This window comes from Gadus macrocephalus, chromosome 10, assembly GCF_031168955.1.
Source record: "Gadus macrocephalus chromosome 10, ASM3116895v1".
In the NCBI taxonomy this organism is placed as follows: domain Eukaryota; kingdom Metazoa; phylum Chordata; class Actinopteri; order Gadiformes; family Gadidae; genus Gadus; species Gadus macrocephalus.
Window position 1 is genome coordinate 10,230,772 of NC_082391.1, and position 14,436 is coordinate 10,245,207.

General features: G+C 46.1%; 1 protein-coding gene and 1 long non-coding RNA gene across 2 annotated transcripts; both read right to left on the reverse strand.

The window, feature by feature from the left end:
- Nucleotides 1–337: 337 nt before the first annotated feature.
- Nucleotides 338–6,941, reverse strand: LOC132465658 (uncharacterized). Its single transcript, XM_060062353.1, has 2 exons — nt 6,792–6,941; nt 338–1,559 (listed from the first exon to the last, which is right to left on the reverse strand). The coding sequence occupies exons 1-2, from the start codon at nt 6,914–6,916 to the stop codon at nt 356–358; spliced, it is 1,329 nt and encodes a 442-aa protein (XP_059918336.1). The 5' UTR covers nt 6,917–6,941; the 3' UTR covers nt 338–355.
- LOC132465659 (uncharacterized) lies at nt 5,369–6,727 on the reverse strand. The gene is made up of 3 exons (XR_009527664.1): nt 6,569–6,727; nt 5,958–6,035; nt 5,369–5,808 (listed from the first exon to the last, which is right to left on the reverse strand). It is a non-coding gene; the product is annotated as an uncharacterized LOC132465659 (long non-coding RNA).
- Nucleotides 6,942–14,436: the final 7,495 nt, after the last annotated feature.

A 14,436-nucleotide genomic window follows, 5' to 3' on the forward strand; every position in this document is an offset into this window, starting at 1 on the left:
GTACCACCTTACCTGCCGCGAGACAACACTCCGGACCGGAAGTCATGCATGCAATTGAGCGCAGAGAGAGAGCACCGGGGAGACCTGCCCCTTTATGTAGCGTTCCCCCTACCGGCTGCTATGCGCACTTCATTGAGTGTCTACTGCTACATTCACATTGTTTGTGTTAACAATAAACTGACTGGGAGTGGGAGCAACTCTGTGTGAAGACTCAAATTTGTCTGCTAGTTCAGCTTGTTTTGCACCTAGCCTGTCAAAGTGTATGTCCAAGTAGTTCCCAACTGATGGTGGCTTAAACTGAATGATTTTGATGTGACAGACATGAGATAGACACGAGTAAAACAATGACATTTATTCATGCAATTTCTTGAAGAATGGGCTTCTGTAAATTCACAAGACTAACACATACTTTTAGGATCTTGTTGGCATGCTTCTTATGCTGGTACGGGATGTAGGTCAAAATGCCAAATGTTTTCAGACGTTGTATGGAACGCTCTACATGAATCCTTGCACAGGCAACGAGTCTGTTGTGGTTTACTTCCTCCACTGTGAACTGTCCATTGACAAGGAACGTTGGGATGTTCAGTGACACTCCCTCAGGCAAAATGTCACGAATAGTGAATCCCTTAACTGCCATCACCATGTCACCTGGTTCTAGCTGTTGGAGTACTCCGCAGTCAGCTGTTATCGCCTTGTCCGAGGTACTTCCACCGTATAGGTCACTGGCGAAGGTTATAACTCCATTGGGAGCCACACCGAGCTTTAAGTGTGGTGCGTCCTTTGTAATGACTGTACAGATGACTCTGGGTGTCCAGTCTTTCTGTATTGGAGACGGCCACTTCAGTGCAGTCAAGCACAATCCGATAGTCGGGAAATGATTGGAAGCAATCTGGCAGGGATGTTTGGTTCTTGAATCTCGAGGGGATGTTGTTTTCCATTTTTCCATCATGCCAACGTACAAAATGTCATACAGTGCACTGCTGATTGTGGTGAAGATGTTGGTGACTGTGGCACGGCAGCAATTAAATCTTGTTGCAAGGTCTAGGATGCCACAATTCAGTCTGAGCTTCATCAAAGTCAGGAGTAGCTGATCGATAAGGGGCATAATTTGGACATTCCAATTAAAGTGGTACTGGAGATCAAATTTGGAGAGAAGGGCTTCCAAAAAGAAGACAGTGGCAGCATCTGTCAAGCCAGTGTAGTAATTAACTTTGTCAGGGTGTGAGGAGATTTGACTGAATGAAAATGTTTGTTTTTGTTTCTCCAATTCTCGTTTCAGTTGGTCATTTTCTTTTCTGAGCATATCATTCTCAATTTCAAGCACAACACTTGAAGTACCAGGGGTCTGTGGAGCGATGTCAAGGTGGTTTGGGCCTGGTCCAGCTGTTCCTTCATCCTCCACGCTCGCAGGGACCATTCTTTTTTTACGTTTGGTGGGGATGTGGTCGGGGAAAGCCTTTCCGTCATTCCATGCAAACCGTGTTGGCCCAGCTGCTTTGCCATCAGGAAAATGCCACCCACAGACCCTGGAGTTGTAGTTCGGGGTGAACTTGTCACGCCTGCAAAAAAAGAGAAGAAAATAAACTAACTAAGTGGCAATTAACATATTACGGTAACACTTTATACTAAGGTTCCATAATAAATAGCAAACTAGTCATTACCTAACCCTTTGTTAACCCTCATAAGGTGTTCGGGTCTGTGGGACCCGTTTTCAGTTTTTAGCTTTATAAAAGTGATACAAATAATTATTTTTTTGAAGTAAGATTCATTGGCTTTGGCTCATTTTCTGTGAGGAACATGAATCAGAAAACATTTCCCCCCCTGTATACCCCCCCATCACATTTATATTACACACAGGGTGTTCGGGTCCGGTGGACCCGGAGCTAGTTTAAGTGTGGAATTCATATGTTCTGTGCACCCTCATTTTCCCTTCCTCCTCTGTGTGTGTGTGTGTGTGTGTGTGTGTGTGTGTGTGTGTGTGTGTGTGTGTGTGTGTGTGTGTGTGTGTGTGTGTGTGTGTGTGTGTGTGTGTGTGTGTGTGTGTGAGAGGAGAGTAAAGCAGGTGAATGGGCCCTTGGTGTGTGGTGTGTTGGTCAGTGTGCACCCACTGTTCCCACACAAGGTTGCAACATTGGAGCACCCAACACTATCTACACCCATATTCCCACACATTTCACCCTCTGTCTTGCGGGAACCAAGCTTGGGGACCTGTCACTATAAAAAAGCTCAGTCAGTGTGGTTCCATACCACAACTGATCAAAATGGCAAAGCGATTCTCTGTTCAGACTGCCTTACAGTTGATATTTGAAGAGACAGAGGGTTTTGATGGTGATGCAGAGGAAATAGTTTCAGAAAGTGAGGATAACATTTCTGAAAATTCAGAGTCTGACACTGAGTTTGAAGAGGAGGATGAGCATCAGCCAGCTCCGAAACGTAAAAGAGCGTCAGGACTAGCCCTTCAGCATCCAGGACAAGCCTGCGAGCAGCCAGCCCCAGGACCATCCCGTGAGCAGCCAGCCCCGGGACCAACCCGCAAGCAGCCAGCCCCAGGAATAACCCGCAAGCAGCCAGGACCAGGACCAACCCGCAAGCAGCCAGCCCCAGGAACAACCCGCAAGCAGCCAGCCCCAGGACCAACCCGCAAGCAGCCAGGACCAGGACCACCCCACAAGCAGCCAGCTCCAGGAACAACCCGCAAGCAGCCAGCCCCAGGACCAGCCCGCAAGCAGCCAGGACCAGGACCAACCCGCAAGCAGCCAGCCCCAGGGACATCCCGCAAGCAGCCAGCCCCAGGACCAACCCGTGAGCAGCCAGATGTAGGACCAGCCAGTCAGCCAAAAAGTAACGCTGTGAAGTGTGTGGACCCATGATGGACAGAAAAACACAATATACATGCAACCAGTGCAAAAAATACATATGCAATACACACACAGTGAGACTCTGCCCCTCACGTGTGGTATAGTCTGAATACGTATAATGGCCGTGTTCAAAGGCTTTAATGTGTTGTTCAGACAGAAGTTATTGAGTATTTGAAATTGAGTTTCAATTTCTAATGGGGTTGATTATTTCCCTGTTATGCCTGTTGTTTTGATGCATTTCCTTATTTTGTTACATTTTAATACAAAAATAAACAAGAACGAGTGGCACCTCTATTCATAAATGTGATTTAACAAAGGTAAAGTGAACAAATTTAACATATGTGTTGTTTACATTACTTGCAATTGGGATGAAGTAACCATCTGGTGAGTATTTAAAAAAAAAAGTTTGATTATGTTGAATTAAAAGGCCTAAAATGCAATGGGTCCACCAGACCCAGCAGCACCTCCTGTGTAACAAAAAAACGAACACCCTATGAGGGTTAATATTTGTTAATTGTTACTAAAATATCTATTTTGCACAAGTCAATAGTTTTTTCATCATTAATTAAATATTAGTTGTTTGCATAACCCTAACACACAACCCTAACCCTAAAACGAGGCCCTTACCATAACACACTGCCCTGACCAGCGACAATCTTTGGTGAGTGTTAACTTGTGCCAAATAGATATTTTAGTAACAATTAACAAATATTATCAAATGGTTAGGTAATGACTAGTTTGCTGTTTATTATGGCACCTTATTATAAAGTGTGTTACCCACATTACATATCAGGCTCCCTCCAACTTGCAGAACCAACTTCTATTATCAAATGTGTTGTTTAGCTAGGTCTACTAGAGTCAAAGTCAGTCTCACTTCAAAGTCTAATGATTTCCTATGCAGCACAGACACTGGCTGTCTTCCTTAGCGTATGCAACATTACTGGTAGCAGTTCAAGAACGATAACGATAACCTTGAAAGCATTTTGAAGTGCTGACAAAACAAACAAAGCTAGCACTCGCTAGTAGTACCCAGAGCTATAGAGAGAGAGAGTTGCGACACGCTATGATCTCGCCGACAGGGTGGTCACGTGGTTGTCACGTGGTTCATGTAAGCCTCAATAGTTCCAAACACGCCGCGCTTTCAATGTTATTCTATGGGACGACAGTAGAGATTTCAATATTAAATGGTAAATATGAATGAAAAAATCACATACAAGTATTTGTCTGACTGTTATTGCATTATTGCATATTTGTAAATGTCAGTTTTACATTTAGAGCGGAAGGGGGGCAACTGAAAGCTATCTATAAGTACTATTACTTAGATACGTTTTTAAGTTTGAGGGAAAGCTTCACGTTCGTGTTAGCATACTGGCCTAACCTTAACTTTTACCTTACATCTGTGTTGAAATCAAAGTATTCAAGATGTTCTACCATGATCTTTTAAAGATATAAGCCACACAAAGTATCAAATATATTAAAGAATAACAACTCATTACGCTTGGATGAATGAAATTGTATTTTTTTTTATTAAACAATTAGTGTGACAAGAACAAGTGATTGCGATTGTGTGAACAGATTCAACAATGGACACAGCAGGGAACACTATATACTTAGGGTAAACCATTAACATATAACGTTGCAAATATACTATACTTTATGCCATTACAATACTTAGAATAGCCCTGAGCAAATTCAAAATGGGTTTAGGAGGGAGGATCCTCGTTTTGTCATGAACTCTGACCTCTAACCTATTCTCAAAAGTCGGGGCATAAGTGGTTGAGGAACAGTTGTTACCCGCTCTGTGATCTTCAATGGTGTCATGGTTCATTGGTTACAACTAACATTTTATAGATCAATGGTCATACCATGGTTGGCTGTGCAGCATTTGGATGCTCCAATCGGTCCGAGAAGGGTTATCACGGCTTCCCCAAGGACCAAGAGCGCAGGGAGAAATGGATGGCAACGGTCAGCCGTCAAAACTTATTGACAGTCAGCAACAGTCAAAAACGATGTAACGTAATGTTCAGATCACTTGCTAGCATTTCAAAGGGCATAATAATTCTAAGTGTAGAGAATTATGACTTTCCAATGATATTTGAAGTGCAATGGAAACTGATCTTACAAGCCTACCTACAGGTACACTTTGAAAATGACCAATTCAAAGCCACAGCAGTAGATAGGATGTTGAAGTTGAGGCCCGATGCAGGCCCAACAGTTTTCATCCATCACCCTAAACCGAAGAGGAGGAAACCCCCTTCTGTGAGGGTGCCTCCGGAACCAAGTGCAACGGACCACACATATTGCGCCAAATTAAACTTCGGTATGATCCATGCAGCTAACAATATTCCCCATTTTATGTAATTCTAGATAGACTACACTCCTAATGAGATTACATAATTCATATTTGTACATTCAGTTTAAAAAACAACCAGAAGGCAGGGATTCTCTGAGGATTTGCACACAATGTAGATAATCGACACATTTCTACCCAATTAACAATTGCCGGTAGATCCATTTATAAATTGTATTGGTTTCTGATTGTGGCAGATGATTTAATTCACATTACAGAAATGTTTTGCTTTAATTCATTTTCTTACATTGGAGATGACAGTAGTTGCAAATGCAAAGGCAAAATACATATAACAGCAACATTACCTTGTAATTGTTACAGAGATTGAGGGAGAAATTTAGGTGGATTTCAAGAGCGTTGAAAAGGACATCACAGGAGACAGAGAGAGCAATCAAGAGGCCACATTGCCAGGGGCAGGTGATTCAGGGGCAGGTGATCCAGGGGCAGGTGATCCAGTGGCGGGTGATCCAGGGATTTGTGTGCCGAGGGCCAGTCAGTCAGGGGTCAACAGTGAAGGAATAACTTTTGCCAGGGCCAGCTGCTCCAGGGACCAGACTGCCAGGGACTGATGGGGTGACTGTGGAGGACCTAATAAGGCAACTAGAAAAGGAACAATTAATGAGAAGGAGAGCAGAGAGGGCTATTGCAAAACAAAAAAGAATCAATTTGGCACTAAGAAAGAGAATCAATTTGGCACTAAGAAAGAGAAACAATTCAGTCAACAAGAAGTTAAAACGAAAAAGCTATACAGGTTAAATTGACCGCCCATCATAATCAGCATTGTTGAATCGGCGGCATCTGTAGGGCTTCATGTGCTGAACATCACCCTTTCCAGGATATAATTAAACAAACACTGTTATTTCTACTAGCTATCGCATCATAAAACCCTTCCTTAAATCAACCTAAATTATCCTAGTAATCCAACATAAATAACTAACTAAATAAAAGTTAGATTCACTAGTACTGAACTTTGTAATTGTTGGTGTAGATACCATCACATGGTGCAGTCGAGCTAACAAACTAGCAGGCAATCGGTCATCTACCAAGATAAAAATAGATATAATTACGCTGTGCATATACAAATAAATATCAATATATGCATCATAAAGGTCCTGATACAATATAGACAGTTGACAATTCAAAAGAGGTAGCTATTTAATCAATTTTCCCCTGGAGATACCTTCACAGATGGTGAAATCGAGCTAACAAACTAGCAAGCAATCGGTCGTCTACCAAGATAAATATATATATAATTACGCTGTGCATTTACAAATAAAGATCAGTATATGCATCATAAAGGGCCTCTGATACAATATAGACAGTTGACAATTCAAAAGAGGTAGCTATTTAATCAATTTACCTCAGAAGTTACTCGGCGGCCAGCAATGGAAATGAACGGTCTCCTACGCCGTAAAATGGTTGTTTGGAACTATTCGAGGCTCCATACCCCGGAAGTAGGCGCTACAACGGAGTCCAATGGAAGTGTCGCAACTCTCTCTCTCTATAGCTCTGGTAGTACCTAACTCATAACGTTATTAACCACTAGCCTGTTATTATTGTTCATCATTTGAGATCCAACTTACCGTATCAACTTCAGCCATCTCTTCTTCTCTTTTTCATCGAGGGGAAATCGGTATAAAGAGATTGTTTTGTTGACGTCGTTGCGGTTATTGCAACACGGGACACAGCACTGCACCATTTTACTCATAGAATGTTAGCGAGTGGACACGGAAGTGACGTTTTTGGATATGATGACGTAGTCACTAGCCATCCCTATGGTCCGAAATATTTCCCATTGGAAAGGCGCATTAGGCCGACGGTTATGTAGGCCTATTCGGCGTATTGAACCGTCGGCCTATAATGTGCCTCTTGTTTTACTTATCGGACAAACGGCCCTTCGGAACAATGGGTTCCGTTTTCGTAAAATTGAACCGTCGGCATTAGTGGCATGTCGATCTAATGGGAAATATTTCGGACCATTGAGACGTCGGAACAATGAGTCGTCGGAATTATGGCATGGCACCTTAACAAGCTGGTCCGGTCCAGTTCGTTAACTAAAGTTAACCCTTAAAACGTAAATTTTTTGACCCATACAGGCAGAACATTTGTTATCTGACAAATAAAATTTGTAAAACATGACTTTGTCTACATTAAACGTACCGTTTTTCAGAGTGACCTTGACCGTGTGGATGATGAGATTGACGAGGAGAAAAAATGTCAGCTTCAGCTACAGAAATCCGGCTGGAAAAGACGTTGACGTTCAACAAATAAACGTCTACGTCATGACGTTAGACAGGGAAACCTAATTTAAGCGCTTTCATTTGCATAAGAAAAGCAGGTCAATGTAATAAAGTACAATTTCAATTTGATATAATACACAAAAGTACAGTGCCGTCGCTAAAGCAGAAATCTGAATCAGATTTATTCAAAACAGTGCTTTACTTCAACTTTTCAAAAATATACTTTTTAGAGTATACGAAAATAATAGATTGCAATATTATTAATGCTAAAGATATTAAAACACAATTGATTAAGCCTAGGCCGACATATATATCGGTCCTAATCCTGAGCGCACGATCGGGAGGTGGAAGTTGCGCTTTTGATGCCTTCACAAGTCCAGCGGAGGGCTCCAGTTTTCGCCGGCCAAGTCATGCGCTGTGATATGTGTGACAGCTATGTTGCACAACATTGCAGCTAAGGCTGGGGTAGCTTTGGTTGAACCGGAGGACATTGAGGACGATGACGACGAGGAAGATCGGTGTGAGGACGGCCTCCCTCATAACTACGTGGCTGGTTTTCATGCACGTCGAAGAGTGATTGAGACTTTTTTTTAACCCCCTCCACCCTCCCACATGTCACTAAACATTCCCGTCAACGTGACCAATCCCCACCATATCCCAGCCTTTTGCCTGCTCCTTTGCATTTTTTAAATATTTTTATAATTAATATTTTTATTATATTTTTATTTTATTTTATTTTTACATTATTTTAGGCTACGTTTTATGAGTAGCCTATGTCAGTCTGCACAAATCCCCCCCACTTTCTCTCACACATTTTAAGTGCCCTGCCTGCTCAAACGTTTCCTGGACTGTCTCTCTCAAACTAAGAACATAATGGCCCACATTAGGCTCAGACGCACGTGATACACCATTACCAATGTGTTATAATAAAACGCATCCAATACTAGGAATGTCCGCTGGTTACGCCACTGAGGCTATAGTAGGCTAACGAGGCTCTTAGCGTCCTACGAGTACCCTGGAGCACTCGTTAGCTACGAGCGTTTTCAAGACGTTCGTTACCAAAGATGCTTTCGGGAAACGGTGTGAAAACTGTACGATGCTCGTAAGACCCACTCTGCGATCCACTTAGGCTAAAGATGCTTTCGATGGATCTTCGCTCGTAAGATCATTCTCCCGATGGATCTTTCGAACCATCGATAATTTCTTTGTTGCGTTTCCCGAAACTCCTCTTAACGTGAACGCGCATTCGCTGCACTCACGACGTCGTAGGATTGTAACTGTCTACTGACACGGTGCTGAAATGGGCTCCGTAGGAGGGGGAGACGCAGGAATGTCGCAGGAAAATTGTGTTAAAAAGGGTTAAAATATCTCCCAATCAAGGACAACAGCAGAGTAGCCTACGAAAAAAATAGACTGCAATTATATGAATGCTAAAGACATTAAAACACAATTGATTAGGCTTAAGCCGACATATATCAGTACTAATCCTGAATGCACTGTGTGTTTCACGGCATTTTCCCCCCTGAAATAATTCCATATGACAAAAAATTAAAAATAGGCAATGATGTTTGATATAGGCCAACCCTTAACAAATTAGCTGTTTAACATTATCGAGTGCCTGATTGATTGTTAATCATGTGTTGATAGTGTAGTGTTGTAGGCATGACGCATCAAATTAACAATCGTTGACAGGTTTGATTAATTAGTCTCTGAACCTAGGCCGATATAGTGCAAGGGACAATGCAGTACGTCAGTGCAAATAATGGCTGGGAGACAGCGTGTGCTAGCGCTCCATGCGCAAGAGGGAGGGAGAGAGAGAGAGAGAGCGCTACAGGCAGGGAGGCCATCAGACAGCTGCTTGGGGCGATCAGGCAAGACCTCAGACGTGCTACAAGGAGGAGCTTTGCGCTCACACCGCAAGTGCAGCTCTTGGCCGCCCTCCGATTCTACGCCACAGGGAACTTCCTGCAGGTGGTAGGAGATGGCCAGGGCCTGTGCAAGGCGTCAGTGTGCAGATCGGTCCAGGCAGTGACATACAGCCTCCTTCGTCTCGTACCGCGACACGTCCGTTTCCACAGCAGAGACGAGATGGGTGCGACCCAAGATAACTTTTTTCGGTCGTTCCGCATCCCACAAGTGGCCGGAGTCGTGGATGGAACTTTGATTCCAATTCTCACGCCCCACGTTGATGGCCACGTCTACATCTGTCGGAAGGGATATGCCGCTGTCAACTGCCAGGTGGTGTGCGACCATGAGGGCATCATCTTGGATGTCGTAGCGAGATGGCCTGGAAGCACTCACGACTCCTTCGTGTTCCGCAAGTCCTCCATCGGACGGCTGGCTGCAGCCTCCAGGGGAGAGTGGCGGCTCCTCGGAGACAGTGGCTATCCGCTTAGGCCTCACCTGTTCACCCCAGTGGCTAACCCGGGAGACGTCCACGAGGAACAGTACAACGAAGCCCACCGTCTGGCCCGGTGCATTGTCGAGCGCACGATCGGCAGGTGGAAGTTGCGCTTCCGATGCCTCTGTCATGCCAAATTTGTACCGGCTGCCAAATTTGTACCTGGCGCGTCATCCATACGTAATCCATTCCAAACCTGCCTGGCAACAGATGATCGCGTCGTCCGTTGTCGCGTCGAATGACGTGAAAGGTTCACGGACATTCGCAAACCTTCTATCTAGCGATCCGGTATCTGTATTGTGCTATTTCGTCCTTGACCTGCTTTAAACACTCAGTTTACTTGCTAAATTTGATTAAACAATTAAATACAATACAAATATAAAGTAATAACAAGTGTTATCTAGCGATCCGTTTTCTGTATTATGTTATTTCGTCTTTGGCAACATGAGCGCAAATGTTTTTTGAAACCTGCCCGGCAACGGACGACGCGATCATCTGCTGCCAGGCAGGTTTGGAATGGATTACGTATGGATGACGCGCCCGGTACAAATTTGGCAGCCGGTACAAATTTGGCATGACACCTCCACAAGTCCGGCGGAGGGCTCCAGTTTGCGCCAGCCAAGTCGTGCGCTGTGATCTGCGTGACAGCAATGTTGCACAACATTGCAGCCAAGGCTGGGGTGGCGTTGGGTGAACCGGACGAGGACGAGGACGAGGAAGATCCGTTTCGGGACGGCCTCTGGGATTACGCTGCTGGTTTGGAATCACGCTGAAGAGTGATCGCAGCTTTTTTTTAACCCCCCCCCCCCATGTCACTAAACATCCCCGTCAACGTGACCAATCCCTACCATATCCCAGCCTTTTGCCTGCTCCTTTTGCCTTTAATTTTTTTTTCATTTCTTTCATTCATTATTTGGTTTCTTTTTTCATTTCTTTCATTCATTATTTTATTTTATATTTTTTTAATTTCTTTCATTCATTATTTTATTTTATTTTTAATTTTTGGGGTTATTTTAGGCTATGTTTTATGAGTAGCCTATGTCACAGTCTGCACAAATCCCCCCACTTTCTCTCACACATTTTGAGTGCCCTGCCTGCGCAAACTTTTTCTGGACTGTCCCGTTTTATTTTGGCCATTTTAACATCTTTATTAATAAATTAATTAATAATCTTTATTAATCACCAAACTAAGAACATAAAGGCGCAATGCGTTTTAATAAAACGCATCCAATACACGGAATGTCCGATGGTGACGCCACTGAGGCTATAGTAGGCTGACGATGCTCTTAGCGTCCTACGAGTACCTACGAGTACTCGTTAGCTACGAGCGTTTTCAAGACGTTCGTTACCAACGATGCTTTCGGGAAACGCAGTGAAAACTCTACGATGCCCTTTCGACGCACTTCACGATCCACTTAGGCTAACGACACTTTCGGGAAACGAGGCCCAGTACGGTTGTGGTGAAAACAAACAAGAAATAGGAGAGGGGTGATGAATATGGCAGGCAAAATTGGCTGGATATTGAATATATCCAGTATATACAGTATATATTCAATGTATCGAAAATATATATTGGATATATTCAATATATATTCAATATATATCCAATATATCCAATATCCTTCACTCTCTCGAAGGCGAGGCTGTGCTCACTGAGTCTGTAGCCTACATAGGAAAGGATTTCCTTAGTTTTCACAGTTAAATGTGCTTTCCAGGGTAGGCTACCAAGAGGTTGTCAAAATTAATATGAGTAAATAACATAATGCATAAATGTATTACTTTTAACTATTACGTATTTAATAGCTCTCGTAGTTCATCATTGAAGAAATACACTCCTCGATGTCAGAGTTTGGATTTAATGACAAAGATGAAGAAGTCCTGCAGCAATCACACACAATAACAATGTAAGCTACAAACGTAATAACAACAGTAATTCCTACATGCACATAAATGCATACACACATAAGCATCTCAAGTATCTAACAATAACAATTGTATTAATCAGGAAAGACTCACATGAATCATGCCAGCAGCTCAACATGCTATGCAACGGGAACGTCTGCAATGCTAGCGAACACAACAAGGTAGACCGCCAACTCAGCCGGTCAGCGGTCTGCAATACAACACTATCCCCTAGTGGCCGGAGGTAAACTCTGCATCCCCCCCAGTCCGGAAAGCTATGAACGGGAATAGGTTAACGGACTCAGTCCTGTATCCAACGGCCCGTCTCGGGCTCGTAGCGTCTGGGTGGCCTCCTCACGCGGCACGGCTGTCCAAGATGGGGCGACTGCGACGCCGGAAGCGCCGCATCCGGGTCGACGCCCGTAGGAACGGGGGCCTCCTGGGCCCCGAGACCAGAGGATGCCTCACCAGGGGGCTCCGGCGGGGAGGCGTCCAAAGCCGCGTCACGGGGTCCATCTGCTGCCTGAGGAACGACACCACGGGGCGTCACTAGCCCAGGGTGGACAGGCAGGGGCTGGCGGTCCAAGGTCGCGGGCGGCGTCAACAGGGCAGCTGGCTGCTGCCGGACGTTGGGGGTGGCTGGAGTGTAGCTGCGAAGGAATCGCCGGTTGCGCAAAGTCAGGCGCCCCGACCCGTCAACCCTAACCCGATACTGATCGTGACCCAGTGACTCCACCACGACCCCATACCGATCCCACTTGTGTGGACTCGGGCCCTGCTGATTCTGGAGGAATACCGTCTCACCAAGTACCAATGGGCGGAGTGGTCTCGAGTGAGCCCTGAAAGACTCAGTGGTGCGGGATATCCGGGTCCGAAGGGCGTCCTCCTTCGCGGCCCATGCCTGGCGCTAGAGCGGTCGGATATGAGGGTTCGAGAACTTTTCTAGCCTGTTGACGAAAGAAAAAGAGTCTCGAAGGGGACGACCAAATATAATCTGCGCCGGTGAAAGGTTGCAGTCGGGCTCAGGTGTGTTGCGCAACTGCAACATGGCACGCAAAAAACGATCATGATCAAGACCGCCAGTTGGGCCAGTGTTGGACACCAGAAGACGCTTAGCAGTCTTCACCGCAACTTCCGCCCTCCCATTCGACTGTGGGAAACCAACCGAGGACACGCGATGTCTGACGTGCCATAATCGGAGGAAGTCCTCTGTATGTCTAGCCTTGAACAAAGCGCCATGGGAGGGTACGCTGCTTGAGTCTGAACAGGCGTGAGTTTGTTATCTCATCTAGTGTGCGGTCGCCGAAGATCTTCACAAGGGGCTTGTGGTCGGTGACCACGACGAGGTTGTCACATCCTTGCGTGAAGTATCGCGTCTGCTCCAGGCCCCAGGCCACGGCCAGGGCCTCTCCTTCGATGGCCGCATAGCGTTGCTCCGCCGAGGATAGGAACCGCGAACCGGCGAGGGTGATGCTCCATCCTCCTGGGCAACAGTCAGGTATGCCCGAAGTGCAGCTACAATGTTGTTGGAGCAGGAAGTAGCCAATGCCACGCCTGGACCAGTCAGGGCGGAGGCAGGTGCGCCTCCGCATGTCGTAGATCTCCACGCCCTCACGGATGGCCCCAATTATTGCCTGTTTGGATGTTTGGAAGGCTTCCTCCAATTCAGGGGACCATGAGAATTTGCAGCGTGGGCTGAGGAACGGCTTGAATAGTGCCATAGTGTCGCGCAACTGGGCGTAGTTCGCCACCTGGTTGACCAGGCCAAACCAGCTTCTGATATCCGTCGTGGAGTCCGGGGTGGGGAAGTCCCGGATGGCGTCCAAGTACTTCGGAAGCGGCTCTATGGTGGCTTCTGACACCCTGAACCCAGCAAAGTCTACGCACCTCTCCGCAAATTGAAACTTATCTGGGTTCAACACAATGCCCGACCGGCCGACACGTGTCAGGAAGTCGATGGTCCTCCACCAGTGATGCTCCAGGTCAGTGTCATAGTGGATAGTGTCATCCACACAACGTTCCTTGCGCTCGAAGTCCGAGAGGATGGCGTCAAAACGACGGTTGTAGCCGTCCCCGGATGACAGGAAACCTTGCGGCGCCCCGGTTGTAGCGCCAGCGGCCGAAGGGCGTGATAAAGGTGGTCAGACGACGGTCGGACACACGCAGGGGCACACTATGGTAGCCGTTCCAGGCATCCGTGACGGTTTTCCAGGTGTCCCCCGGGATGTGACGTGCAAGGTGGAATGGGGATTCAGTGGCGAAGGTTTCACGTTGGCAGAACTTGTTAAGAGGTGAAAGGTCCACAGTCCTGCGGGGGGAGCCGTCGTGCTTCCTTGTGACTACCATACGATGGCACCATGTCACTGGCTCACCGTATGGCACACGTTCAATGATTCCAAGGGCTTCGTCCCGAAGGAGGTCGTCGTAGACTTTCTGCTGCCAGTGCAAAGGCACATTAGCCGCGGTGTGGCAGGCCTTCGGCGTGGCTGCTGGGTCCACGTGCATTTCGATAGGGGGCCCCTCCATGCAAGGCAAAGCCTGATGAGGGCAAGTGTTGAATGTGGATGAGGCGTATCTCTCTAGTAGCCAATCTTTCATCCGACCATTGTTCTCCGGTGAGCAGGGGAACGGTAACGCCTGAGGCCGTGGTGGAGGGGCTGTACGCTTGGGGCATGAGCACTGAGC

Coding starts and splice junctions, on each gene's coding strand:
- LOC132465658 (XM_060062353.1), bottom strand. CDS start 6,916: ATGAGTAAAATGGTGCAGTGCTGTGTCCCGTGTTGCAATAACCGCAAC. Junction 1,560..6,791: donor AGATGGCTGAAGTTGATACG/GTAAGTTGGATC, acceptor CTTTTTTTGCAG/GCGTGACAAGTTCACCCCGA.